General features: G+C 50.3%; 1 protein-coding gene across 5 annotated transcripts in view; it reads left to right on the top strand.

Moving 5' to 3' along the window:
- The first annotated feature begins 1,331 nt into the window (after positions 1 to 1,331).
- Positions 1,332 to 25,823, top strand: part of SLC6A2 (solute carrier family 6 member 2) — a 64,410-nt gene continuing 39,918 nt past the window's right edge. For 2 of the 5 annotated variants that reach the window (XM_047792207.1, XM_047792206.1), the window contains exons 1-3: positions 1,332 to 1,490; positions 11,035 to 11,202; positions 16,694 to 17,021. In XM_047792207.1, the coding sequence (XP_047648163.1) occupies positions 1,433 to 1,490; positions 11,035 to 11,202; positions 16,694 to 17,021 (554 nt within the window). In that variant the 5' untranslated portion in view covers positions 1,332 to 1,432. Of the gene's footprint in view, positions 1,491 to 11,034; positions 11,203 to 16,693; positions 17,022 to 25,823 lie in introns of those variants that run through there. The other 3 variants (XM_047792209.1, XM_047792208.1, XM_047792210.1) reach the window with 3 other exon arrangements.

Raw genomic sequence — 25,823 nt, 5'->3', positions numbered from 1 at the left:
GATCGAATCGGAGCCGCAGCCACTGGCCTACGCCAGAGCCACAGCAACTCGGGATCCGAGCTGAGTCTGCGACCTACACCACAGTTCACGGCAACGCCGGATCGTTAACCCACTGAGTAAGGGCAGGGACCAAACCCGCAACCTCATGGTTCCTAGTCGGATTCGTTAACTACTGCGCCACGACGGGAACTCCTTTTTTTTTTTTTTTTTTTTTTTCCAGCAGAGATCTTGCCTAGGTTGTCCTCATGCCCTGGGAACCCATTTTGCAGATGAATGGAGAGAGACAGAGGTCAGACCAGGAACAGATGGGTGCACATTCTCCATCCAAACAGCAGCCAAGGAGAAGTAGAAAGAAGAGACGCTCTTTGATCTCACGTTAAGAGACAGTTCTTAATACAGGTTGGATGGATGGTGGGGATACTGAGTGCTTGCTCCCTGCCGGGTACTCAACATCCTATTAACAACTTCCAATGAGTATAAATTCCTCTCCTTAGAACAAGCTTGCTTTTCAGTCTTGTCAGGAGTTCTCTTGTGGTACATACAGCTTGTTAAGGATCCGGCATTGTAACTGCAGCGGCCTGAGTCACTGTTATGGTTGTGCGTTCGATCCCTGACCTGGGAACTTCCACATGACACAAGTGTAGCCAACCACACACACACACAGACCAACAATAACAAAAAATGACAAAAAAACAAAGGGATATTTCAGTGACGTGAACCAGAATTCCACACAGTCAAAAAAAAAAAAAATCAAGCTTATTTTCTAAAGGTTGAATCAAACCAGTCATTTTTTTTTTCTCTTTGAGTCATAAGGGAAAACTAAGATGCAGCTTCTTATTTATCTCCAACATCCATTCCAATAGGAGACAACTTTTAATTTTTTGTTAAATGAATTGTTTGCATCCTCATGGATACTCGTTGGTTCTTAACCCACTGAGCCACGACAGGAACACCAGTAACTGAATTCACCAGTAAATGAATCAGATTACATTTTCTTCTCTTTCCCGTGTGTAGACCGAGATCACTGAGTAGATGGGAAATTCCGCCGCGTGCAGGGACTATGCTTTTCTTGCTTCCCAGGCAGGAAAAATGCAAAAGCAAACCGGCCTCTTGGATAATGCTAAGGGAGCCCAGGAGAGAGAAGTTTTGCAGAGTACACTGTACTCAGAGAAAGGGACATCAATCAAAGCTCTCATCGGGTGGACGTTTGTTTAGTAGACAATGGGCTGGGACGGTGCCTCAGGCAGAGGGCATGGCAGGTGCAAAGACCAGGAGGATGCACCTGACCTGGTTGGGAAACACCTGGCAACACTCCCATAGGCGGGAATGCAGACAGAGGGCCAGGATGGCTGGGGAGGTGGGTACGCAGGGAAAGCCCCACGTAGGGGCAAAGCAATAACTCTTTCCCAGGCAGCACCACGTTGGGGGGGCAATGCTGTGCCAAGGGCCGGGGCTGCAAACACTCAAAATCACAGAGGCTTGGCTGAAAGGTAAGCGAGGGTGGCTGACGAGAAGTAAGGGATCTGGGGTGAACTGGGAGCGCCCAGCCCTCCTCCAAACTCAGGGTGGCACATTCTTATGGAAGCCAGAAATCTAGATTTTTTTGTCTTTTTAGGACCACACCTGAGGCATATGGAAAGTCCCAGGCTAGGGGTCAAATCAGAGCTACAGCTGCCAGCCACAGCAACACGGGATCTGAGCTGCATCTGCGACCTACACCACATCTTACGGCAATGCCAGATCCTTAACCCACTGAGCGAGGCCAGGGATCCAACCTGTGTTCTCATGGATGCTAGTCAGTTTCCTTTTCTGTTGAGCCTCAACAGGAACTCCAGATCTAGATTTTTTTTTTTTTTTGGTCTTTTGTCTTTGTTGTTGTTGTTGTTGTTGTTGTTGCTATTTCTTGGGCCGCTCCCGAGGGCATATGGAGGTTCCCAGGCTAGGGGTTGAATCGGAGCTGTAGCCACCGGCCTACGCCAGAGCCACAGCAACGCGGGATCCAAGCCGCGTCTGCAACCTACACCACAGCTCACGGCAACGCCGGATCGTTAACCCACTGAGCAAGGGCAGGGACCGAACCCGCAACCTCATGGTTCCTAGTCGGATTCGTTAACCACTGCGCCACGACGGGAACTCCCAGATCTAGATTTTTTAAATTATTTTTAATTGAAGTAGAGTTGACTTACAATACTGTGTTAATTTCAGTTGTACAGCAAAATGATTCAGTTATACATATATATACACATATGTATTACACATATATATATGTTCTTTTTCAATTCTCTTCCATTATAATTTTATTACAAATTATTGAATATTGTCCCCTATGCTATACAGTAAATCCTATTGTTCATCCATTTTATATATGGTAGGTGCATCTGTTAATCCCACACTTCAGTTTATCACTCCTCCTTCCTCCCCTTTGGTAAACATTAAGTTTTTTCTATACGGAAACCCAGATTTTTATGTGAAATTTCCTGATCTGTAAAGCACTGGGTGGGCCAATTAAAACGCTGGGAACTCGAGCTGAGTCCATAAGGCGTTGGTTGACAACGCCTTTAACACAGGTAACTCCTTCCACCACCCACCTTGACGTTGGGCTCGGGCTGGGTGATGCCGCAGCTGCTCTAGTGGCCCTCGGGTACCTTCCTGCGTGATCACAAAGGGTTATAGCCTGTCTCTGGTGAGGAGAACAGGCAGGTCTCTCTGGGACAGTGAAGCAGTGCAAATGTTTGCATTGCACCGGGATGCAATCGTTACAAACCGGATCAAGGAAACCTGAGAAAGTCAAGGGCTGGGGAGGGAAGATATGTCCCTGTGGCTTTAAGCAATTAGCCTTGATGTCCCTGGCAGCTGCCAAATTCCAAAGGCAATTCTAGGAGCTATGATTTGGAATCAGTCTCTCTCTCTTTTTATTTTTTTGTGGTAAAGGTGTTTTATTTTAAATTTTTTAAAATTCCTTACAGTTGATTTACAATGTTCTGTCAATTTCTGCTGTACAGCGAAGTAACCCAGTTATGCATATATGTACATTCTTTGGAATCTGTCTCTTAAGACACACTGAGATGCGTTGGGGCTGGATGCTTGGCCCAGAGAAGAGAAAACCTAAGGTGGGTGGGGGTGCTGATGGGGGGCAGGAGGGGAGAGGGAGTGGTTATCTGTGTCCTCGAATCTGCAGGGCTGGTTCAGAAGGAGAAAAGGAGCTTCTTTTGGGTGGATCCAAGGGCTAAACCCAGGGCCAGCCAGTGGAGGCTACAGGGAGACAGCTCCCTAACAACTGGAGAGGTCTAAAAGGTGGAGTCGCTTACCTTTGAAAGAAGTGAGCACTCCGTCATGGGAAGCATCCAAGCACATGTTCAATGGCCACTGTTTGGGGATGATGTAATGGAGAGAAGCACTGCTTTGGACAAACTCTGGAGTCCCATCTGTTCTAGGAATTCTGTGATTTATCTTATTAGTCACAGTTTGTGATGTTCAATTGACCTGCTTTATTTGGAGTCTTGGTTTTCTGTTTGAGGTTTTGTTTTAGAAAATACACAGGAGTTCCCATTGTGGCTCAGTGTTTAACAAACCCGACTAGTATCCATGAGGATGCAGGTTCGATCCCTGGCCTTGTTCAGTGGGTTAAGGATCCTGCGTTGCTGTGGCTGTGGCACAGGCTGGCAGCTACAGCACCAATTCAACCCCTAGCCTGGGGGCCTACATATACCACGGGTGCAGCCCTAAAAAGATAAAAGGCAAAAAGGAAAAAAAGAAAATATGGAGAAACTTCAGAATTCTATTTCCACTCTGAAAGTGGGACTTAGAATTCTCAGCACAGGAATCATGACGAGTGGAAGCTGACCCGGAACCATGGTACTTTCAAGGCAAGAGTGGCAGGGAGTCCCTGACAGTGGCTTCCAGGAAGAGTTAAAGTACAAGCCCAGCTTCTGAGAAACAGGAAAGAAAATAGGCAGATAGGAGAGGATCCTGGAATTAATAAGAAGTCAAATGGCTGAGTCACTGGGATAATTTCAAAGTCTGAAGGTAACAGGAAAAAATAAGAAAAGGAAAAAAGAAAATCAAACAACTGGAAAGTAATGCAGGCTTTGCAGAGACCCCAAGTGACCAAAACAACAGGAGAAGTCGGAAAAATTTACTTACACACTGGTCAGTGAGTCCTGTGGGGTCGCCAGAACATCCTGCCCCAGCCCTACTCTTGTTGGATTCCTTCCTGGTCAATAACAGCCTCCCACCCCCATCCCGGGACACAACTAGACAGACAGGGGGCTCGCCATTTACTCAAAGCCATCTCCTTCACCCCCAGTCCATTCATTCCCTCTCAGAAAGGACACAGCACATCAGCACAGAAGTGAGCATTGAGGGTCCTTGTACCCATTGTACAGAATGGAGAGCTGAGGTCCAAAGCCTGGATCCTATGCCAAGTAGCACAGGCAGGATGGAAATGTGCAAGAGCCGACTCATTTTTTCTCCTAAATTAAAAGTTCATATTGCTCAAGCTAGAGCTCATGCTTCTGTTTGAAAACATAGCATCTCAGGAGATTAATATGGGAGTCTGTCCAACTCAGGAACTGGCATTTGTAGAATAGAGATTTCTCCTGTCCCACATACTAAAAGTCACCTTCTTGTTGACAGGGTGAGGTTTGGGGATGTACTTAAGAACAATCAGACTCTGTGTTCTGCCCTGTTCGCAGACCTATCCAGAGGGCAGGGCCCCTCCCTGGGTGGCTCAGGGGCAGGCAGCCTGTTTGTCCTACTTTGAAAGATGGAGGGGTGTCCCAAGAGCGTCCCCAGCAGGACTGGGCAGGTTAGGCGGTTTTCTGAGCCGGGCAGTCGAATCTGCAAGAAACCAGGGAGAACATGTCCATTAACTGTTTTGATATTCCTTTACTATTTTTTTTTTTTTGGACCAGAAAATGTCCACAGACTGTTCCTTCGGGGTGTGATTTACACTAGTCATTACAATCACTCTTTGCTCCTCCAGCCCCCCAAAAATCTAGAATCAACGGAAGAGTTGGTGGACTGCAAATATTTAGGTCAGAGTGGGAAATATAATTTCCTTCCTTCAGCCCACGAGGTCTTTGGAGATGGGCCTGGGTCTTCTGAAATTATGCAAATGCCGTCTATCTGCTGAAGACGTCTATCCAGGCTGAAGGCCTGGAGTGGATGCTGCGTACATAACTGAGCAATGATGAGGGATGGCTCCGGAGGAGGTGGGACCTTGTTCCAGGGAGGTGGCATTGCACCGGACCTTTGGTATTCCAGAGGGCAGGACTCAGGGGGATAGGGACATATGCTCCACTAAAGCAGTTGGCTGGTCCCCAGCAGAGGAATCTCTTCTAACCAAGAGTGCAGCCCCTGGGCAGCCTGCCTGGGGGCGCTGGAGGGGGTATGAGGTCGCCACCCTGGGAGCCGAGGAGCAGAGACATGCTCGGGTATTAGGTAGGACACAATAAAGACAGTGGCCCTGGGCGGAGGGTGGGGGGCAGAGTCTGTGATGCACAGACTAGGTCCGTTTCCCGCTGATGCGCGAGTGGACTCTTGAAGCCATCTAAAGGGTGCTCAGCTCACCAGGGGGAAGTCTATTCCCTACGGCTTTTACTTATAACTTTGTTTGCAGATAGGGAGCCTTTTCTGTCCGGCTCCTCGACCCGATCCTTTCTGCCTGTAACAATCACATTATTTAATTTAGACGAGTGAAGTTACCTTAGATCAATTATACTTATTTTTCCTGTGTAATTTCCAAAGCTTAATATCTCCATTCAGGCCCAGCCTGGGGGACAGGTTGTCTAGCAGAGACCTAAACGATTTCAGCCCTTAATTCAATTGTACTTTTACCACAGCCCAAGCAGCGAGCATAATTCTTTTATCCCTAAGATGTCTCATTAGCAATAATCTAATAGCACCTATTAAAATATAGGTCACTGAGGTGGGCTGCCAAGTGGAAGGCTTGTCATAACTTTGAAGGCTGGACAGCTGTCTCGGTCCCCCTCTCCCCCCAACCCCCCCACCAAACACCACACGGCCCCCATCCCAGGCTTAATTCTAAAACAATCAACTCACAAAAACAGTTTATGTTCTGCAGTTCCGAGGTTAAGAATTAACACTGGCTCGGAAACAGCGTTGGTATCTGTTGCCATGGGGTAGAGTGGAGGGAGACGTGTCTTGCCAGCATGACGTGGTAGAAATGATCTCCGGCCTTAAACCTTTGGGGTCAGAGCCCTGCCCCAGGTGTGCCCTGAACTGGCAAGGTGACCTGGGGGTACGGGTCTTACGCTCTGGGACCTGTTTTCACATCTGGCCGTGGAATAAGAGCCAGTGTTTCTCTGGCAGTCCGTGTTCCACTTGTCCCAGTGTTCGCCTTATGTTTTCCTTTCAATCAACTGGCTCTTCTAAATTAAATACATTTGTTTTAAAAAGGAAGCTCAAGTATCAACATGGAAAAATCTCAAGAACATTTGCAAAAAGATTCATGCAATGTGATACTGTTTGTATAAACTTTAAATGGAGGAAAGGATACTTCCTATTGTTTGGACAGGCAAAAACTAATCCCTGGCCTAGAGGACAGGATAGTGGTTACCTTGGGGGAGGAGGGAGGAGATGTTGACTCTGAGGGGGGAAAAGGGGAATCTGGGGGTGCTGGTCATTTTCTTAATGGCCTGGGTGGTGATTATGGGTGTATTTACTATGGTTAAAGTCCACTTACAATTATTTACACATTTCTGTATGTTTCCACGTGTGTTAAGCCTCATAGACATACACATATAGATAAGAGGATTTTAGGAATATGCACCTATAATTTTAATTATATATTCCTATATTTATCTCTGTCTTCATCCTTCTCTCCATCTAGCTACCTATCCATCCATCCATCATCCGTAGTGAGAGCATATATGCTTGGCAATATATCAACATTATCATATAAGAAGGGTGGCTGGGCAGAGGAGGTGGGAGAGAGAGAAGTACAACTGAGGAGAGATACACAGGGACTTCGGCCATCCTTCTAACTTTTTTTTAGTTAAACTAGAGAGTTGTTTGTTATAGGATTGTCTATCTTTTTATGTAAGTCTGAAATACGTCACAAGTTTAAAATCATTAAGTAATAAATAATGGAGGAGTTCCCATTGTGCGCAGCAGAAATGAAACTGACTAGGAACCATGAGGTTGTGGGTTCGATCCCTGGCCTCACTCAGTGGGTTAAGGATCCAGCTTTGCCGCGAGCTGTGGTGTAGGTCGCAGACACAGCTCAGATCTGGCGTTGCGTAGGCTGGCGGCTACAGCTCCGATTCGACCCCTAGCCTGGGAACCTCCATATGCTGCAGGTGCAGCCCTAAAAGGACAAAGGACAAATAAATAAATAAATAAATAAATAAATACATAAGTAAATAAATAGTCAGACATTGAAAACCACTACCACACACTATCAATAGGTGGTAAGCATAAAAATAAATGCCATGAGAAGAAAATGCTGTTATTCAGTTGTACTGGGACATTGTTTGGGCCAGAAGGGTCTGACCCCAAGCATGGCTTCGCCCTGTTGAAATGGGGATCGGTGAAGCGAGAGATGTACTCCTTCACTTGTCAGAGTCAAAGGACATGATGTTCTGAATGCAAGGTCATGTGCCCAATGAACAGTGAGGCCAAAAAACACCGGGACGTCAGAGTTTGGAGCAGAGAAAGGTTTACTGCAGAGCCTTGCAAGGAGAAGAGGTGGCTCATGCCCCCAAGAGACCCTGAAATCCTCCAGGAGTTTCTGCAAAGCATTTTGAAAGGCCAGATGAGGGGAGGGCAGGGTTGGTTGTTGCAAAGGATCCTTTGTTCTTGCAGCTGTCCATGTAGGTCAGGTCGCAAAATTCCTGTAATGTTCCTCTGAGGCAAATGTTATTCTCTGTTCTGCAACTTTTTATCTCTATATGAATGGAAAAGTGTTATGTCCTTAGAGGTCAGAACCTTGAGAATGGGCTATGGTGTATATTTCAGGCTGCAGGCAATATTCTTAACGAGAAGCAAAAGCAATGAAATATGAAGATTCAAGTAAAAGAAACGTCTATTATGGAATCAGATTTGTTCTTCTCTATCACAATGGGAAGGGGAGTCCAACTTTGTTCCTATATGATGCAAAATTATTTAAAGCAGGGCCTTGCAATGGCCCTAAAGCATCAGCTTCTCACGACCCACGGGGCTGTTCTACTTCAGGGAAGGATATCGTGTTCCCACTAAGCTCTGGACATCCTTGCTTCTCAATGGTTTGGGGAGTGAGGTGAGGTCTTGTTAGGAGTGGGCTGGGGGACAGGGAGATAAAAGAGGAGGAATGATTAGTAGTAAAATGATTAGCGGGGACTAGCAGAATTGGGGAAGCCTTGAGGAAGAACCCCCTTCCTCCCTCGGCCCCCTTCCCCAGCCTCACCAGCGCCTGGGAAACTGGCAAGCAGTGATTTGTCTGCATGCTGGGGCTCAGCCTGGATGCCTTTGGGAGCCGAGCCAGGCCCTCAACGCCTGCTCTTCCACGTCTGAGACACCCTTGAAGCCCCTCCTGCGCTCCCGGGAGCTGGAGTCTGACTCCCTGCAGTGTGTGTTTCTGGGCTTTGGTCCTGCTCTTGAGTTGCACAGAATATAACAGCTGCTCTCCCTCTGACTGTACGTCCCTCTGTACGGCTAGCAGGTGTGCCCCTTGCTATTATCAGGTCACAAGTCCCTTCACCATGGCCTCTCCTCATGCCTCCCCCAGCATATACACAAGCAGAAATATGTATTATATTTTCGGGGGTGTGGGTCTGAGGATCTGAGGTCAACTCAACAGCCCCCATCAATCCCCAGACAGTGTGAACCAGCCACCGGGTCTCCTCATGAGGAAAGCAGCGTATTGGAGGGCTAGTGCCTGCTTTTCTGTGTACCCTGGAATAAGCAGGGGTGGGGGTGGGGTGGGGAGAGGGGCTAGTGATGACCTCTCACCCACTCTGTCATCACCCAGAATCCCACCCCGCCCAGACCCTCCCCCACCAGGACCTCAAAGTCTCATCTCAGCTTCCCAGTCCCATGTCTCTGTCCTTCGGGCTGTGCCCAGACTACCTAGTCTGATAAATGCATCACAGAGAGGATGTAGGGTGTGGGAAGAGCCCTGGACCACGTCTGAGTTCTTGTTCCGCCACTAAACTGTGTGACTGTGGGAGCTGGGGGTGAGGCACGGAGGCCATGAGTTGGGGGTTCTTCTTTGAGTTACGTGGGCAGAATGAGCACAATCCAGCACTTCTTCTGATGGGGAAGACCCGGGTGGACAGAGGGAAGGAGAGGAGAGAAGAAAAGCAAAAGAGAAACATGATGGTGTTGGCACAGGTCCCAGAGGTGGCAGGAGGGTTGGATGCGAGGGATTGGGCTGGGGAGGGGTTGAGTCCCGGAGAGGGAAGGACTCCAGCTCTGAGGAGAAAAGGCCGGAGATGATGGTGGCTACAAACAGCGCTGGGGTTCAGAACTGCATCAGCCACGGCCTCAAGGTACCAGACTTTCAAAAAGGGAGAGGGGCCCTGCTGAGAATGAGGGGCTTGTGGGGAGATGGAGGGGGAGGTGAGGAGGAGGATGAACGTGGGGACCAAAGGGAACAGTGCTTAAGAGCGTGTGCCCTGGAGGAGTTTCCCTGTGGCAGAGTGAGGTAAGGATCCAGTCCTGTCACTGCAGTGGCTTGGGTCACTGCTGTGGCATGGGTTTGATCCCTGGTGCAGCAACTTCCACTTGCCACAGGCATAGCTAAAAAAAAAAAAAAAAAGAAAGAAAGAAAGAAAGGAAAGAAGTGTGTGTGCCCTGGAGGCAGCCTAGTTCTGCATTCAAATCCCAGCCTCTGTCCCATCCTACCTATGTGACCCTGAGCAAGGCATTTAACCACTTTCACCATTAATTCTTTAAGCTATAACATGGGGGTAATACTGAGTATTTTATGAATAATACTTAGCATGGTACCTAGAACAATAAATGCTCCATGAATGGAAAGACTGCCAAGGGAGTTCCCTTCGTGGCTCAGCGGTTAACAAACCTGACTAGTATCCATGAGGATGCAGGTTTGATCCCTGGCCTTGCTCAGTGGGTTAAGGATCCAACATTGCTGTGAGCTGTGGTGTAGGCTGCAGTCTCAGCTCAGATCTGGCATTCCTGTAGCTGTGGTGTAGACTGGCAGCTGCAGCTCTGATTCGACCCCTAGCCTGAGAACTTCTATATGCCGTGAGTGTGGCCCTGAAAAGAAAAAAAGAAAAAGAAAAAAGGCTGCCGAATGTATAGCACACATCTATCATGAATTTAGTACGTGTCCAATACGAAGCATTTTGCAGTCATGATTCATTTAAGCCTTACAACTACAGTGCTAGGATGAGCCCCCTATAAAACACTGAGGCAAATATCAGCTCAGGCTGACACAGCCAGTGAGCAGCAGAGCCAGGATTTGGAGCCTTAAGCGGTTAGTATGAAAGTCGAGTGTCACTATGCCTGCCAAGGGGGTCAGGGGTCTCCTGAGAAACTAGGTCTATGGCTGCTTCTGGTACATCTGCCACAGTCCCTCAATGAGCAGGAAGATGCTTTTCTCCTTCCAGGCCCTAGAGGGCACCCGATCACCCCTCCCAGGGAGAAGGCAGCTTAGCCAGGAAGTGGCCCGTGTGTATTTTGCTAAGTGTGGCCACAGCAAAAGGAAGAAGGGCAGGTCCATGGCGGGACATAGGTATAATGCCCCTGTTTGAAAGACTAAAAACAAAAACAAACAAGAAACAAGAAAAAGAAGCAGAAAGAAGAAAGAAGCAAAGAAGAGTTCTCTTGGGGCTCAGTGGGTTGAGGATCCAGCGTTATCACTGCAGCGGCTCACTGTTGTGGTGCAGGTTCAATCCCTAGCCTGGGTACTTCCGAAGGCTGTGGTGCAGCCAAAAAGGGTAAAGGAAGGGAGGGAGGGGGAAAGAAAGAAGGAATAGAGGGAGGGAGGGTAGAGGGAAGGAAGGAAATAGAAAGAGGGAGGAAGGAAGGGAGGAAATACACAGGTGAACCTCTCCTCTCTGGCCTTAGCTTCCAGTGCAATGGCGGTACCCATCCAGAACCAAGCCATTTGGATTCCAAATCTTCTCCAGCCCATCCTTTGTGTGTCAGGGTCTTGTCTGCAGAGATATGGCCAGGGCTGGGCTGATTGCACCAGCCATCACCATGCGCCCATGGACTGTGTCACCAAGTGCCATGGTAAGTGGAAGCGACGCTTCCCCAGCGATCACGTTTGTGCTGATAATGCTCCAGCCTCCTGCCCACCCCCTTGCCCTCAGGCCACTTGGAGGGGCAGGATGCAGGGCACAGAAAGAAGCCACATGGCCCCATGGCTCTTGGAACTGAGGGCAGGGACACTGGGCGGGAGATGGAGAGAGATGCCTTCCCCTTCAGCCCAGCACCGGGCTGGTGTCCTCACTGCTGTCCTCCAGAAGTCTCTGAGGTGGAACTCTCAGGAGTTGCTGACTGGCCCTCCAGTGATATGCATATGGTGGGGTGTGTGTGTGTGTGTGTGTGTGCGCGCGCGCGCAATAGGAGGGGGCGGAAGTCCTTCCATCTCTGTCTCCGTAGTGAATCCTTCCAACCCCACCCACACTCTTCCTCATCCACTATTTCTTTCTAATGCAGATTCAATCCACCAGCTTCCTCCTGCCCACACCTAGGACTTTGTTTGTTTGTTGTTTGTTTTCGTTTTTGTCTTTTTAACAGCTGTACCTTCGCATATAGAAATTCTCAGAGCAGGGACAGAATCCAAGCCACAGCTGCCACCTACACTGCAGCTGCAGCAACAGATCATTTAACCCACTATCCTGGGCTGGGGATCGAACCCGCACCTCTACAGTGACCTGTGCTGCTGCAGCCAGGTTCTTAGCCCACTGTGCCACAGTGGGAACTCACCATGCCTGGAACTCTTGCTGGGAGCCTTTTTCTGGCAACAGAAGCTCACTGAGCCCTCACTTTCCAGGCAGGCTGGAAATGCAGGGAATTTAGCACACTAGGAGCAGTCTTCATGGATAAATACTCCAGCTTCCTTGCCAGGGGAGAGGCGGGGGACAACCCTAATGCCCGCTCAATACCATCTGCCAGTGGTTCCCAGCAGGACTGAAAGGCAGCTGCCCACTGCCATAAATTCTTCTCACTGTCTTCCCATTGATCACCTTCCCTTTCTTACCTCCCTCCTCCTCTATCAGCACTTGAATTCAATTCTTTGTTTCACGTGCTGCATCTGGGAGAATCTAACATATAAAAGCCCAACCAAAGACATCAAGTCCAACCAACAGTTGAGATCTGTCCTAGTTCTGTTCTGTACACATTTCTGGAGTGCAAGCTATGGAGCAGGATATATCAGACATTGTCTCTGTCCCTTGGTAGGGAACTTGCACAGATAAAGTACTGAACAAATATACCAACAGTATAAAAGGGGAGTTTACTCTGTTGGGGGAGGTGGTTATCAGGGAAGGCTTTACAATGGAGGTGACATCTGAGGTTTTAAAGCATAAATAGGAGTTCTCAGGCAGGCAAGAGGAAGATGGAAAGCTCATTTAGGAGTTCTATTGTGGCTCAGTGGTAACAAACCCAAACAGCATCCACAAGGATGTGGGTTTGATCCCTGGCCCCCCTCAGTGGGTTAAGGATCCAGCATTGTCGTGAGCTGTGGTGTAGAAAGCCTATTTAAAAATCCAGAGATATAAAAAGGCACAAGATATCCAAGGAACCACTAGTAGTTGAGTATCTCTCATGCTGCTGTAGAATAAGGCACCTTTTGGAGATGATAAAGGAATTTTAGGGAGAAGGAGGAGAGAATTAGAATTGCAAGAGATGTGGTTAAATAGGCAGGCAGAATCTTGCCTGTACTGCTGAAGGTGTTTAGATATTATCTTGGAAAGATTGAAAGATTTTAAGAAATTATGGGTTATCTTTTTCTGATTGCATAAGTATCCAATGCTCATTGTAGAAAAGTTGGCAGATAAAGAGAAGTATAAAGAAGAAAATAAAATTATCTCAAATCCAGGGTTAATTAAATCACATTGATGTGTTGTCTCTCAGAGGAGTTTTCGGCTGAGGAGTGAGGTGATCAGATAAGGTTTAGAAAAAGCTCTGGTAGCTGAAGAATATCATGTAGCTGGAAAGATACTGGACATGGGGTGACCCGCCAGGATGCGGCTGCAGTGAAAGGTGATGGGTGGGGACCCTCTGGTGGGGATGCTGCAGCGGTAGGAATGGGGCTTCACAGAGTGTTTAAATGTGGGATTCTCAGGACCAGGTGGATCAGACACGGGGTAGAAGAGAGGAGGAGAACACGGCTCCTAGGGACATTCTGAATGTCTCCATCTGGAAGCTGGAGGAGGAGACAGGGGCTGGGAGCCAGGAGACCTGAGTTCTCTTTTCAACTCTAGCACTTCCAGCCTGTGACCTCAGAGCCACACAATGCACAGACGGCTTCCTCAGAGGCTAGTCAAAATGGTCCTCAGGTCAGAGGAAAGGAACATCCTTGATAGCTGTGGTTTGAGGCTTTCCTCAATTCTTTCCTGACCTTCTGCCTCCAACCATCAGCTTCCGGGAGGCCAGGGCCAACCTACGACCAGGTTATTTTTCCTTTTTGTGTCATTCTGTATCTTTCACAGAGGACATCTGTCCCTGGGAAGAGCGATCATTGCTCTTATGAAAATGTTCTAAACACTCCCCTGCATCACCATTAGTGCATTCATGTTACATAATTGATGCCCTAGTATGTTCTAGATATTAGGAACGTGGTAGCAGATAGGGCAGCCAAGGTCCCTGCCCTTATGAAATTCATAAGCCGCCCAAGAGGAGACATATAATAGATAAATAAATTTGTACAGTTATGCAATGAAAGGAATAAAATAGTGTGACAGGGTGACATGGTAGAGCGTGGGGGGTACACCTTCAAATTGAGAGGTCAGAAAGGGACCACTGGACTGAGGCCTGAACAACTCAGGCAAAGGACAGAGCAAGGGTAAAGATCCTGGGGTGGGTTTGAGCTTGGAATGTTTGTTTTGGTCATGCCTGCAGCATGCAGAAGATCCCGGGCCACAGCTGTAACCAGAGCCAGATCCTTAAACCACTCAGCCCTGAGGGAAATCCCTGAGCCTGGAATGTTTAAGGAGCAGAAAAGTCACACTGTGCCTGGGCTTATCCAAACTCCTACTTATCCTGCTTAGGTTGGCACCTCTATGAAGACTTCTTGGCAGTTCCTGTTTTGGCTCAGTGGAAACGAAGCTGACTAGTATCCATGAGGACATAGGTTCAATCCGTGGCCTCGCTCAGTGGGTTGGGAATCTAGCATTGCCACGAGCTGTGGCGTAGGTCACAGAGGCATCTCGGATCAGGTATTGCTGTGGCTGTGGCTGTGGCTGTGTTGTGGGCCAGCGGCTGTGGCTCCGATTCAATCCCTAGCCTGGGAGCTTCCATATGCTGCAGGTAATGGCCCTAAAAAGCAAAAGCAAACAAAAAACAAAAAACAAAAAAAACCCACCTTAGATCTCCACCCCACACTGTACTCAGCTGCCCCCAGTTTCCTGACCACAACTAATCCTGACCACACTGGGTTGTGATCAACTCTTTACACAATGGACTGAGATCTTGCAGGCTGGGATTATCCCCATAGCCCCACTAGCCAAGACTGTTCAGGCATATAGCGGGTGACTAGCAGCTATTTGATGAATGAATAAATGAAGCAAAAGATAAATGGATGAATGACGGAATGACTGAATACCGGGTCCAAATGGGCTCAACATTTACTTGTTTAAACATCATTGTCTCTCAGGAGTTGCCATCGTGGCGCAGTGGAAACAAATCCGACTAGGAACCATGAGGTTTTGGGTTGGATCCCTGGCCTTACTCAGTGGGTTAAGGGTCTGGCGTGCCCATGAGCTGCAGTGTAGATCGCAGACATGGCTCAGATCCTCTGTTGCTGTGGCTGTGGTGTAGGCCAACAGCTGTAGCTCTGATTGGACCCCTAGCCTGGGAACCTCCATGGGCCGTGGGTGTGGTCCTAAAAAGCAAAAATAAATAAATAAATATCATTTGTCTCAAATTCCCTGGTCAAACTGCTGCTGCACCCCCCCTCCCCCACAGGACTCCCTATCCTCTCACTTTGTTCTACTTTATCCCACAGTGCAGATCACCTTCTGATAGCTATACAATAATGTATTTATTTGTTATTTTTGTTTTCCCCTGACCCCCCCCCCCCCGCAACAGATTGTAAACTCTATCATGTCAGGGGTTTTTGAGTCAGTTGCCCACAAATGTAGCTCAAGAGCCTAGAACAGTGCCTGGCACATAATAGGTATATAAAGGAATACTGAGCAAAGGGGTGCATAAATAAGTGAGTAAATAAATGAATAGCAATTCTAAGACTCATGCAACAGGGTTCACAACCTCAAATGATCTGCTAGCTTGCCCACAGCAAAGAGAGATGTAGGAGTAAGTGTCCAGTTGTGACCTTTCAATCCCAGCCAGTAAAACAAAACCCACCCAACGGCCCGCCAGCCATCAGTCTGCCGTCCTAGGCACTGAACAGGACAGGCCCATTTTGCTGATGGAGAAAGTCGGGCCAGGTAGTTAAAAGCGGATGGTCATAGATGACAGAGCTGGTACTGAAGCTTCCTGCCCAGTCCTTTCCCACTCCCTTCTCAAAGGCGACTCAGATCCTAGTTCTGGGGGTCTCGCCCTCTTCCTGTGCTCGGAGGTCAGAGCCTGGTGCCCTGGGGAGCCGAGTCTGCTATCCCAAGGCGTGCTGGAAAGGGAATGGACGACCAGGTCCCACAAGTCGCTAGGAGCGGGACTCCAGCCGTCCCCTGAGCCCGCGTCGCGCCCCCGCCCCTGCCCATCCCCGGCCGCGCTGTCAGTCTCCATTAGCGCTAACGGGCTCCAGACAGAGCGGGACCGGCGCTGGGTTAATGCAATCGGCGCGTTACCTGGGGCGCAGGCTACATTACCAGCCCGGCCCCCGCCCGTCGCGGTCAGAACCAACCAGCCCGCGCCCACCGGCCGCCCCACGCTTGCTTTCCGCGCTCCTCGGGCCGCGCCCGAGCGCCACGCGTCAGAGCCCAGCCCCAGCCCGAGCCCCACAGCCTGGGGAGGCTAAGAGGGTCCGAGGCAGACAGACAGGGCGCACGGCACCCGGGATCCCGTAGCTGCCAGACACGTGAGTGCACCCTGAGCGCGGGACCGAGCTAGGTGTGCCAGGAAGGCTGAGGTAGAGCTGCGCAGAGCTAGGGTGCAAGCGAGTTTGAAGTGCGGAGATATAAGTGTACGGAAAGGCTCCTGAGGCTGTGGAAGGTGACCCAGACCCGAGCTGGGTTTAGGGACAGCCAGCTCCACCGGGCTGAGTCACCGCCCTGGGAAACCTCAGCCTCGGTGTGTCCAGACCCCGCCATTGGTGAGGGGATGGTGGCGAGAGGAAGCAGGCATAATGGGAAGCGCTGCAGGGTCCCAAGCGGGATCCCCAGGGCAGCTGGGGCGGTCTCCACCTCTAAGTTCCGTCCCAGCTGGATGCGCTACTACCTCTGTTTCCAAATTTTTCCAACAGACGCACGCCCTTTTCTGGCATTCCCGCGTCCGCTCAGCGCGCGCGGACCACAGTGTCCCGGCGCTCCCGGGAGGTCTTGGGAAGCACAGGCAGGGTGGAATGGCACAGTGACCATATCTTTTCCTTTGATTCCAGCAGAGCCTCGGCGTGTCCCCAGTACCGCTAACGCCCCTCTTGCCAGCCGCACCCATGCTTCTGGCGCGAATGAACCCGCAGGTGCAGCCCGAGAACAGCGGATCGGGCCCAGGGTCCGAGCAGCCCCCGCGGAAACGCAAAGCTGCGGAGCTCTTGGTGGTGAAAGAGCGCAACGGCGTCCAGTGCCTCCTGGCGTCCCGCGACCGGGAAGAGCAGCCTCGGGAGACCTGGGGCAAGAAGATCGACTTCCTACTGTCGGTGGTCGGCTACGCCGTAGACCTGGCCAACGTGTGGCGCTTCCCCTATCTCTGCTACAAGAATGGTGGCGGTGAGCACCCTGGAGGGCTGGGGTTTGGACTTGGGAGGCTACCTGTCCGCATCAGTGGCCAGGAGAGGAGCTGGGATACACACAGGAGGAGAAGAGGAGGCAGAAGGGCAAGTCTGGGGCACAGAAAGGCACTAGACAGGGCTCATGGGAAAAGGATTGGAGTCCCACGTGGAAGAGGGAACTCCAGGCATGACCTTGGCCAGTGATAGGGGCATGCGTGGAAGGGCAACAGGTTAAGTGAGGAACACTGACTTTTTGATGGTCCTTGGGAGGAAAGGGGATATTTGAAGAGCTCTTGACGGGGCACAGGAAGTGCACAGGATGTGACAGCGAGGCACGCGGTGACCCTAACTCCAGCACTCTGAGTTTGATAGAGGGCTTGAGTTCCCTGAAGGCACTTGAAAGGCCCTGCACTCCTGGGGACACAAACTTTGGTACAGAGATGCACAAAGAATAGCTAGCGGCAGAGAACGCCACTGTCGGATTGGTGGTTGTTTGCCTGGAGGGACCAGAGAGCACAGCCTAGGTGGCATGGGGTCAGTGGGTACCAAGAACTGGCCTGATCCTTGAGACAGGAGGCCGGGATGATTGGGATGAAGCCTCTGCCTCCTGGGGTCCTGGCCACTGTGCAGTGTGGAGTGGGAGAAGGGACTGGAGGAGACTCCAATCCAGCAGCCAGGCTCTCTCCCCCTCCCTCTGCTGGGTGACATTACTGCCTCTCCTGGGATGAGAGCCTCAGGATCCACAACAGCCCGTCAGGGGGCAGAGTCCTGGGGGAAGCAGCCCAGGGAGGGCAGGACACTGGGGCCTAAAAGCCCCGGCTCTTTCCTGAGACCTTTTGCCCAAATCACCCCAGACGTGCCCCCCCCCCCCCTCCTTGGCTGGGACGAGCTCAGGAGTACCCTGCAGAGAGCCTGGAAAAATGACCTAGAGGAAGAAGTCCCCCACCCGCTCCAGAAACCTTTCTCTATTCACTGGGTCATTTGCCTGGTAGGGGCTCTGGCTTTGGACTCCAGGGGGTCAGAGGGAGGCAGGGTGAGGGTTTGAAGCTGGAAGGAAAGCTCATGACCTTGTCCCATAGGGTCTAGGACCCTGCTGTTTGCTTCATTGTGTGCTCTGGACACTGGCTTTGGGTGAGGGATGGGAAACAGATGATCCAGAGGTGAACATTTTCCTTGTTTGGTGGTTGTAGCTTCTCCAGGGTTTCTGGTCAGGTTTAATGGTTCTGCCCCTTTGGACCTAAGGCAGGAGGACATGCAGATTCTCTGTATTTTTGAAGACAAGGAGATGAGGAATGAAAGACAGACTAGGAGAACTTAGGACACGTCCTCCATGACTGTCTGAGGCTGTGTGTCCCTAGACAGCGGAAGCCTTTGTCATTAATCAGTAATATTTATTGGGTTCCTTCTGGCATGAGGCACCGTGCTGGGCTCCGTGGGGCTCTCCGAGATGTATTAACCACCACTTCTGCCTGTCAGGACCTCTAGTCACCTAAGGACTTCGTTGTCAGGCTGCTACACATCATTTCCATTGTTATGATTGTTGAAACTAAAAGCACCCCAGATGGCCAACTGGACACATCAGCTAGATGGATGTTTCTGGGGTTTTCACTGACACTGTGTACTCACTTGGCCATGGCCACCAACTGAGAGTGCCTGCTGTATGAAGGCGATGGGTACCAGGCACCCAGGGCACAGAACGCAGCAGATTTGTCACACGTTCCAATTTTTAGGTGAAATTGCCCAGAAGCCCCCTTGCCTAGGCTTACTAGCCCTACACATCACCCATCCCGAGGTGTCTAGTCATTTGTCTCTGTGGGTCACATTGAGAGCAGAGACAGTGGCTTTTTCATGCCTGCATTTCGAATGCCCAAGATAAGGGCTAGATCCTAGGAACAGATAGAAGGTGACGGACACACTTCTGTTGAATAAATAAATTAATGAAATGTTCCAAGCCCTCTGAGACCTAATGCCCGCCCAGGAACAGCAGAACCCACCCCTCCCCAGCAGGAACTAACAAAGTGAGGCAGCGTGGTAGCTGGTGGGGTCGGCACCTAGAGACGAGGAACCTTGGCCTTGGGGTCCTGGGTTCCAGTGTCTAACTGTGTCACATTGCAACTTTCCAAGCCTCGGTTCCTTCATCTGTCCAGTGGAAATAATGGTGTTCAACTCAGAGGGTTGTTGGGAGGACTAACTGCGGTAATACCCGGGGAGGGTCTGGCATGATGTATGGCCTTAGTGAAAGGTAGCTGGCGCTTCTTATTCATATCGTTAGGAAGGTGTAGGAGATGGATGGGAGAGGTGTCACGTGCTCTAAGGGCCTGAGGAGGGGCTGCTTAGAAGACTCGAAGGAGGTGGGCTATGGTTGGAGCTCAGATCCTTGGGATGCGTGGGGCCTGGATAAGCCCCTGGAGGGGAGGGGGTGTTCTCGCTGTGTGAGAATGCTGGTGGGATCATCTCAGAGCTTAGGAGTGCAGCTGGGCTGAAGGGCAAGCCGGGAGAGATAAGGGTGGATGGGCAAGTTGGGGCCAGGCTATGGAGACCTTGATTGGCAGGCTACGGGATGGGGAAGTTAGTTATGCCAGTGAATTTCTATTTCTGGCCAGGAGGTCCAATGGTTGACACAGTGGAGCAGGGCATCCCCGCATCTCAAAGTCTGAGGCAGCTCCCATTCTAACTTACTCCTCACCCCTCCAGAGGATGCTCAGCTGGCCCCTTCTGGAATTTGTCTCTACTGAGACCTCTTGGCTGCTCCTTGTGGATCAGTTCTCATCCAGCAATTATAAAGTCAGCCCTAGAGATGGGTGAGCGGGTTAGCAGGGGGATATCTTGTAATGGTAGAAGCAGCCAAAAGACCCAAGTTCATATCCCATCTCTCTCACCATCCCTGAGCTCGAGTTCCCTGCTCTAGCTGGAGGTGAGCTTGGATGACCCCCAAGATCCATCCTCTTCCAGTGCCCTGGCTCAGCACTGCACCTAAGCCAGGACTCATACACCCTGTTATTTAACAGCCTGCATGTCCTTCTGATGCCAGTACTTTTTTTTTTTTTTTTTTTTTTTTGGTCTTTCAGGGCTGAACCTACAGCATATGGAAGTTCCCAGACTAGGTGTTGAGTTGGAGTTGCAGCTGCCAGCCTACACCACAGCCACAGCAATGCAGGATCTGAGCTGTGTCTGTGACCTACCCGACAGCTCACAGCAACATAGGATCCTTCATCCACTGAGCAACGGCAGGGATCAAACCCATGTCCTTGTGGATACTAGTCAGGTTTGTTACCGCTGAGCCACAACAGGAACTCCCCGGTGCCAGTATTAATACGATAACTTCCAAGTCCAGCTGTTCACACTGGAGGATGTTTTGAAACGATAGAAATGCCAATAGTTTAGGCCCCTGGCTAATATTTTCGAGTGAATTACTGGGAAAGATCAATCCATCTGAATATCTTCCCGTAAGTCAGCTTTTAGGAGGCATGGGTGCAGGTGGCTTCTGTCAGGAAAAGTCATTTAGAAATTCTAAGGCTTTGTTCAGTACCTTCTCAAACAGGAGGCAGTGGCAGGCAGTGGGGTTCTTTCCAGGGTCCTATATTCTTCCTCTGCTCCTGTGGCCTTGGGCCTGGCCTGTGCCGGTCCCTGGGGAAGAGTGGACAGATCGATCTTGTCCTCGTGTCTGCCTCCCTGCCAGGGAAGAGACCACTGTGAATTATCCTTTATAAATGATGGCTCCTAGAGTTCCCATCGTGGCTCAGTGGTTAACAAACCCGACTAGCATCCATGAGGACATGGGTTCGATCCCTGGCCTCGCTCAGTGGGTTAAGGATCCAGCGTTGCCGTGAGCTGTGGTGTAGGTCCAAGATGCAGCTCAGATCCCAAGTTGCTGTGGCTGCAGTGTAGGCCGGCAGCTGCAGCTCCAAGTCGACCCCTAGCCTGGGAACCTCTAAATGTCATGGGTGGGGCCCTCAAAAGACAAAAAACAAATAAACAGGAATGACGGCTTCTATTAAAGATGTGTCTGGCTGACAGCTCTGATCTGTCAGGAGGATGTCCTTTAGGTTCAGACAGACCTGAGTTTGAATCTGAGACTGACATTTCCTGGAAAGGTGGCCTTGGACGAATCACTTCTGGACCTCAGTTCCCATGTGAAGAAAAGGAAAAGAACTGCATCTCCCCACAGGGTGATAGAACATTAGAGATACTGTAGGCAAAGTATCACAACAGTGTCTGGCACTTAGTAGGGGCCCGATAAATGAAGTTGTCATTATTATTTTTTTCTTTCCTTTTTTTCGGCTGTGCCTGTGGCATATGGGATTCCCAGGCCAGGGATCAAAAACTGCAGTGACAATGAAAATTCCAGATCCTTAACCCACTGCACCACAAGAGAATTCCATTATTGTTATTTTTATTGTTCAATGACTTTTAACTGCTAGACTCAAGCTAGATCTAGGAGTAGGGCAGGATCCTGATTTTGAAAGGAGCAGAAAATTCTAAGAAGAAGTTGATAAAGGGATATAAGGCTGGAGAATAGTCATACTTGAGCCCAGGGTCTCTCACAGCCTAAAGTTACCCTACTGCAGTTTCCTGACCTGGAAAATGGGGCTTGATCGTCCTATATACGGTCCCCCGAAATATGTAGTTCTGGGTCCCAAGTGATGTTCCCTTCCTTCCCCAAGTGGGCTGAGGTTCTCTGGTACCCACAGGCCTCTGAGAATTACCTAGGCCAAAATATCTGGGTTCTTGAAGCCAATGAGAGGCGGTGGCTGGTAGAAAGGGCAGGAGTTTGCAAACTCCATGCTCTCACATTAGGCCAGGCTGCAGGGGGCTGTCGACACCCTGAGCTTGCCAAGCCGGCACTGATTGTTCAGCTCAAGTGCACATGGGCCAGCCAGCTGGTGTGGCCCTCTGGCTAAATTTGCAGGAATGAGGCATCCATCAGGGGCTGGAGTGGAGACCGTGATCTGGCATCACCAGCATGATTTGACCCACAGCTCTGAGCTGACTAGAAAGATCTAGAGGGGCTGTTTCCAACAAGATGGGATTTCATAGGGGTAAATGTTACATCCTGCCCTGAGGTCCCAAACCCAACTAAGTAAGGATTAGGCCACAGCACACACGAGAAAGGCCCTGGGGCTTTCATTAGCTGCATCTCTGCATGAGTCACTGCCAGGATCCATTTATTTAACCAACAACAACAACAAAAAAAACCCAAAACGTTTACTAAATGCCCATCATATGCCAGGAATATAGAGATAGCAAAAGTCAATTCTTGCCTTTAGGGAGCTCACAGTCTATTGTAGATGTTCTATGCGTTAATGTCAGCTTAGATTCTGTTGTTGGAGGTGCTATATCCCAAATCAGGGAGGCGAGGTTCCACTCTGTTCTTCCACTCTGGGTTAGATTCCCTTATCAATATAGCTCTGATCATCTCAAACACCTGTAATTTGTAACACTTCTTAATTTATCAGGATGTGGCCAGAGTTCACAGTTTGAGAAATCCTGCCCTCCACAGTTTGGAAAGCCGGTCCCCTGGGTCTCCAGGGACCACCCCGTCCCCCACACTTCCTTCCCGCAGCCCCTTTCTTTTTTTTTTTTTTTTCTCCTATTTCTTGGGCTGCTCCCACAGCATGTGGAGGTTCCCAGGCTAGGGGTCGAATCGGAGCTGTAGCCACCAGCCTATGCCAGAGCCACAGCAACGCGGGATCCGAGCTGCGTCTGCAACCTACATCACAGCTCACGGCAACGCCGGATCGTTAACCCACTGAGCAAGGGCAGGGACCGAACCCGCAACCTCATGGTTCCCAGTCGGATTCGTTAACCACTGCGCCACGACGGGAACTCCCCCACAGCCCCTTTCTGATCACAAGCCCCGGTTCCCCACCAGGCCTGGGTGGGCCACGCCACCTCATGTTGAGCCCCTTCCCACAGGTGTTCCCTCCCCTCTCCTGGGGTCCTTGTCACCTGCCTGGGGTCCGCTGCAGCACTTCCCATTCTGAACTGAGTGACCACTGGCCTTCCTTTTTTTCCTTTCTTTGTATTTATTTATTTATTTATTTGTCTTTTTAGAGCTGCACCTGCAGCATACGGAGGTTCCCAGGCTAGGGGTCTAATCGGAGCTGCACCTGTGACCTACACCACAGCTCACGGCAACGCCGGATCCTTAACCCACTGAGCAAGGCCAGGGATCGAACCTTCATCCTCGTGGATGCTAGTCAGATTCTCTATTGCTGAGCCATTATGGGAACACTCAGGCTTCCCTTTCTGAGGACCTGGCATTTGCATAGAGGGTTCCAGAACCCCCTCTGTGACAGTAGGCTTCCTCTCTACTGGTGACGCGGCAGGCATCGTGTGCTGGATGGATGCTGTTCTAACTCAGTGCCCTGGTCAGAGTCGCATTCTCAGTAGATGATCTTTTCCTCCTGCGTTCGTGCAAATGTTTTGACATGACATGCCGGAGTCTGAGTGCACCCTGCACAAGGATGTACAGGTGTGCCCTTGTGTACGTGTGTGGAGGTTGGAGAGTCCCAGGAGCTGAGCCCCTCAGGGGATGTGCCCTGCCTGCATTTCTTCAGGTCTGGCTCTGTCAGCCCAGCACCTGCACAGTCGGAGCATTCCAGGGCTGGGATTCTGGGCTTAAAGCCCCAGAGGCGCCCAGCTCTCCAGTCCTGCATGAGGCTGGTTGCAGCTGGTCCCGCCACCCAAGGAGATGAGGCAGGGCTCTGGGAATGCGACAGTTATGGGCTTTGCAGAGCAGGACCTTCTAGGAAGTTTGCAGCCAGCCTTGGTTTCTCAGGAGCTGCTGCTGGGCTGTTTCCAGGAGAAGCAGCCTCAGCTGACCTCAGGCCCCCTGAAACCTTTTCTGACTCTTCGGCTCTGCCCTGGTTTTCTCCAGATCTTTCTTCAAGGGGACTTGGGTCAATGTCCTCTTTTAGAATAAGGTGCTAGCCACTGGGCAGCTTTCTGGTTTTCATTTTCTACCCAGCATTGCATCATTCTTTTTTTTGTGTGTGTATATCTTTTTTTTTGCCATTTCTTGGGCCGCTCCCGAGGCATATGGAGGTTCCCAGGCTAGGGGTCGAATTGGAGCTGTAGCCACCGGCCTACGCCAGAGCCACAGCAACGTGGGATCTGAGCCGCATCTGCAACCTACACCACAGCTCAGGGCAATGCCGGATCCCCAACCCACTGAGCAAGGTCAGGGATTGAACCCGCAACCTCATGGTTCCTAGTCAGATTCGCTAAGCACTGAGCCAGGACGGGAACTCCTGTTGCATCATTCTTGAGCGTTGGATCTGTTTCCACCTGAAGCTTTGGCTGGCCCACATCAAAAACACTTGGTAAAGTCTTAGGCTTGTGCAGACCCACCTTTCTTCCTCTTCCTTTCCTGGGACTCCCAGCCAGCACAAGAGGAGATGAATCTCAAACTGGGCAATTTACCTACCTGTTGGCGGTGCCACCCAGACGTCTTAGAGTTGAGAAAATTGGCCAGCACGAGATGCCTGGGTGAATTGGCTGACATTGCTCTTTCTTCAGGTAGTGGAAGACAATATGTAGTCGCCAGCAGGAAACCATGGCGCCAGGACCCGAGCTGGAACTCCTGGCTTTTTCCTTCTGTTATCCTTTGGGCCATCGACTTCAGCCTTCAGGCCTGTTTAACAGTCTAATATGTCCCTTTCTCTTCCTCTTCGGGCTCCAGGCCCCCAAGGGCAGTGGCAGATTGACCACAAGGCAGAGTCCAGGCTCAGACAGATCCAGGTTTAAAGCCAAGCGGCATACGTACTAATTTGGACAACTTGACCTTTTAAAGCCTCAGTTTCCTCATCTTTTAAATGGGATTGGTTGGTGGCAGTTATCTCTCAGGGATGATTTTAAAGAAGCAATTATGCCGAAACTTACTGTGAGGCTTGGCTTTATTATGAGTTGAGAAAACTGGCCAACATGAGATGCCATTTATTAACGGTACTGTTACTTTTACCAACTCCACCGTCACCACCATCACCCCTGACTTCCATCAGCATCACCAGCATTGCTCTCAGTGATGAGGACAGACATGGGTTCTGGTGCCAGACCAGCCCTCTCTGGGTCGGGAGAGAGAAGGGTGGAGGCTGAAAGCAAGAAATGAGGACGGAGGGGAATAGGGAGATTAACATGTGACTGTTTCAAAGTCCAGCCTGGGGCTGGAGTGTGGAACCAGCCCATGACCAGCAGACCAGGCGGCTCAGCTGGGCTCAGATTCCCAGTTTCAGAACATGCTTCCCTGAGACTTTATTCCGACTCATGTCCATCCCCTTGGCTGGGATGTTCTGGAACTGGCAGCTTATGTTGAGAATGGCTCTGGAGCTCTGGAGCCAGGCAGACCTGGGTTTCAGTTCCAGATATATCACTGTGCAGTTGGGTAAACTTAGATGAGTCACTTTATTTCTCTAAGCCTCAGTTTCCTCCTCTGAAAAATGGGTGCAGTGGTTGCTACCTCAGATGGTTTCTGGGTAGGGTAAATGGGATCAGAGCTGTCCAGTACTCATTTTCTAGTTGTTTCTTCCCTGCTGCCCACTCTGCTGGTCCATCTCCTGCTGCAGGACTGCATCTCAGAGCACTGGGGCCAAAACTTCCTGCTTTGCCTCTAAGACCTCTGGGCTTCCTGCTTTGCCCCTAAGACCTCTGGGCTTCCTGAGAAGAAGCCTGGGGAGGAAAATGGAGACTGAGTGAGTAGCTGGGTGAGTTTGACATTGGATGCATGTGACGTTGCCCCAATTCTGTGCTAGCCTAAAACCTCAGTTTCCACATCTGTAAAATGGAGGTAGTAATAATTGTG

The sequence above is a fragment of the Phacochoerus africanus genome, chromosome 8 (genome assembly GCF_016906955.1).
Source record: "Phacochoerus africanus isolate WHEZ1 chromosome 8, ROS_Pafr_v1, whole genome shotgun sequence".
Lineage (NCBI taxonomy): Eukaryota > Metazoa > Chordata > Mammalia > Artiodactyla > Suidae > Phacochoerus > Phacochoerus africanus.
Note: the sequence above shows the minus strand (reverse complement) of the source record. Positions and strands in the feature narration are given on the sequence as shown.